The 2500-nt window shown below is 48.4% G+C and overlaps 1 protein-coding gene across 11 annotated transcripts in view; it reads left to right on the top strand.

Annotated features, from left to right (window-relative positions):
• eml1 (EMAP like 1) overlaps positions 1 to 2500 on the top strand; it is a 67261-nt gene that overhangs the window by 22831 nt on the left and 41930 nt on the right. Inside the window, exon 1 of one of the 11 annotated variants that reach the window (XM_062522423.1) lies at positions 1268 to 1345. The exons of the other annotated variants lie outside the window; for them this stretch is intronic. Coding sequence (XP_062378407.1) covers positions 1300 to 1345 — 46 coding nt within the window. The 5' untranslated portion in view covers positions 1268 to 1299. Of the gene's footprint in view, positions 1 to 1267; positions 1346 to 2500 lie in introns of those variants that run through there. 11 annotated transcript variants of the gene reach the window in all.

The following is a 2500-nucleotide window of genomic DNA, read 5'->3' as shown; positions in this document are numbered from 1 at the left end:
AAGCTCGTATGAGGCACTGCAGGGGTAATAAGGTCACCAGAACTCCATCCCATAATTTTTGGAGACCGGGGAACAAATGATACCATGGTGATTGATGATGCTGAGATTGTGTTCTAGAGGTGCGGGTTAGGAGGCTGCTGTGTGCTATTTAGGATGTGAGAAACGTTCCCATCTTTCAGCTAATGCTGGAAATATTCTCTCTCCATCTCTCTCTCGCTCTCTCACCCCTCCTCTTCTCCATTTTTCTCTGTCCTCCTCTGTCTTACCCTGTTGTCTTGCTGGATTGTGGCTTAGAAGACAATGGACTCATTATGGAGGTGTCAGATAGATGGCATTATTACATTTTGCCGTCTAAACATTTGAATCACTCTGAGGGAAATGACACCTTTGCCCACCGAATGCAGAACGCAAAGCAACTGTGCAATTAATTTAGAACAATACAATTACTTTGCCTTGACTGACTGCTCTTTGGAAAGGAGGCTCATTTATTCAGTGTGGGAAATAACACATCATAAAAAGTAAGTGAAACTTCAGTTTACAGCCACAGAGGTGTTCTAAATTATGAGGCATATAAATTCTTATCAGCGCTGACGGGTGAACTTTAGGTGTTGAATGGGGCTTTGTTTTACGGTTGTCGCTGTCGTGACGGGTGGGCAAATTGCTTTAGTTTAAGATCAAAACATTCTAAGACGTCTCCTCAAGCCGTGCTGTTGTGTCAACAGCGTGTGGGTCAAGCCTCATCCCAGGCCCTGACATATGCTGTGTCCTCGCACAGCGAGCGGCTTAGGCCTGTTTGTCCGGTGTTGCTCTTCCCTTTTAGTGTGCACACCAGGCGAATCCCACCCTAAGAACAACACGCCGTTTGTCTAAAAAACACCCCCACCCCGAACACACTGACACGCAGACACACACACACACACACGGACACACACAGAGACACACAGTCATACACACTCTACCGTGCGATGTGTTGTTTGTGCACAATGCCCTGTTTAGCGAGATAGGGAGGGGGGGGGGGGGGGGAGAGGAGGGGGGAACAAAGAAAGTGAAAAGAGCATTGTATTAAACGAGGAGTACCCATGTGTTAAAGCCATGGCCCAGTTTTCTTTTTCTGAAAAAAAAGAGGCAAAGTCACAGCTCCGCGGCTATCTTTAGGAAGCCTCGGGTCCCCTGCTCGGATCTGCCCTGCGCTCGTCCTCTCCTCTCGTCCCCCCGTCCCTGCTGCCTGTCGGCCGGGTCGAGGTTGGCACAAGGCTCTGGGGTGTGTGTGTGTGTGTGCGCCCACAGGAGCCAGTCAGCATGAGTCAGCAGAAATGGCGGTTGCCAAGGCTCCTTCGAGTGGCAGGTTTGTGCCTTTCCGTCCTTTTTTTTCCGCTTTATCTCTCCGTTGCTCACTCTCTTTATTCTCTTTTTCCCCACTTTCTCTCCGTCTCTCTCTCTCTATCTCTCCCTGACCTTTCCCTTAGTGAACATGTCACTCTTCTGATTAAACATGTCTCTCTCCTTTTTTTCTCTGCTTATCTACTTGTCTGTAGCTTGCAGTCTTTATTCTCTATCCTCTCACTTTCTCTCTCTCTCTCTCTCTCTCTCTCTTTCTTTCTCTCTCTCTTTCTCATGCTCCATATGTTATTGTTCTGATTGAGCTCGTCTCCGCTCTCCTTTTTCTCTATGTCTACCTCATTGATGACTTTCTCAGTCGATGACTTTAATCTCTCTCCGCCTTTCTCTCGCTTTACATGTAATTGCTGTGCTTAACCCAGCCGGTCTCTGATACGTCTCTCTCTATCTCACTGTCGCTTCCCTTACTCTCTGTCTCTGTCTCAGTTAACACTGTAGCCACTTTGAATGAACGTGACTTTGTCTCTGTGTAGTCTCTGCTCTGTAGTCTCTGCTCTGTAGTCTTTCCAATTCACCATCACTCGGTATTCTCTAAACTGCCAGTTCACTACCTCCTTTTTGTATGTGTGTGTGTGTGTGTGTGTGTGTGTGTGTGTGTCTTTCACTCTCAATTTACAACTCCCCCCACTCTCAATTTAATTCAAAGGTGCATGACATTTGTATTGGCAAAGAATTTTATTTACATGAAGACATCAGAACATGTACAGATGTCTGTTTTAACCATTAGATAGCCTCTCTTTCTCCCTCTCTCTCCCTCTCTCTCTCTCTCTCTCTCGGTCGGTTCCTGTCGTTGTGTGCTGCTGCTGTCTCGGTCCTGTGACGTGTGGCGCGTGAGCGGAGTGGCCCTCCTGCCTGGGCTGTTTGTTTCTCAGCATCTCTCAGCGGGACTGCTGGCACTGACACGCCTCAGCCTCAGCCTCCTGCACACGTGCTCCCCGGAGAGAGGGAGAGAGAGAGAGAGGGAGAAAGGGAGAGAGAGAGGGAGAAAGGGAGAGAGCAGCCAAGGAGAGAAACAAGAGAGATTGAGGTGTGAGAGAACAGGCAGAGAGAGAGAAAGAGAGGGAGAGAGAGGGAGGGAGGGAGAGATAGAGAGAGAGAGAGA

Source organism: Sardina pilchardus, chromosome 20 (assembly GCF_963854185.1).
Source record: "Sardina pilchardus chromosome 20, fSarPil1.1, whole genome shotgun sequence".
Classification (NCBI taxonomy): Eukaryota; Metazoa; Chordata; class Actinopteri; order Clupeiformes; family Clupeidae; genus Sardina; species Sardina pilchardus.
The sequence above is the reverse complement of the archived record's forward strand: the minus strand, read 5'-3'. Positions and strand labels throughout refer to the sequence as shown.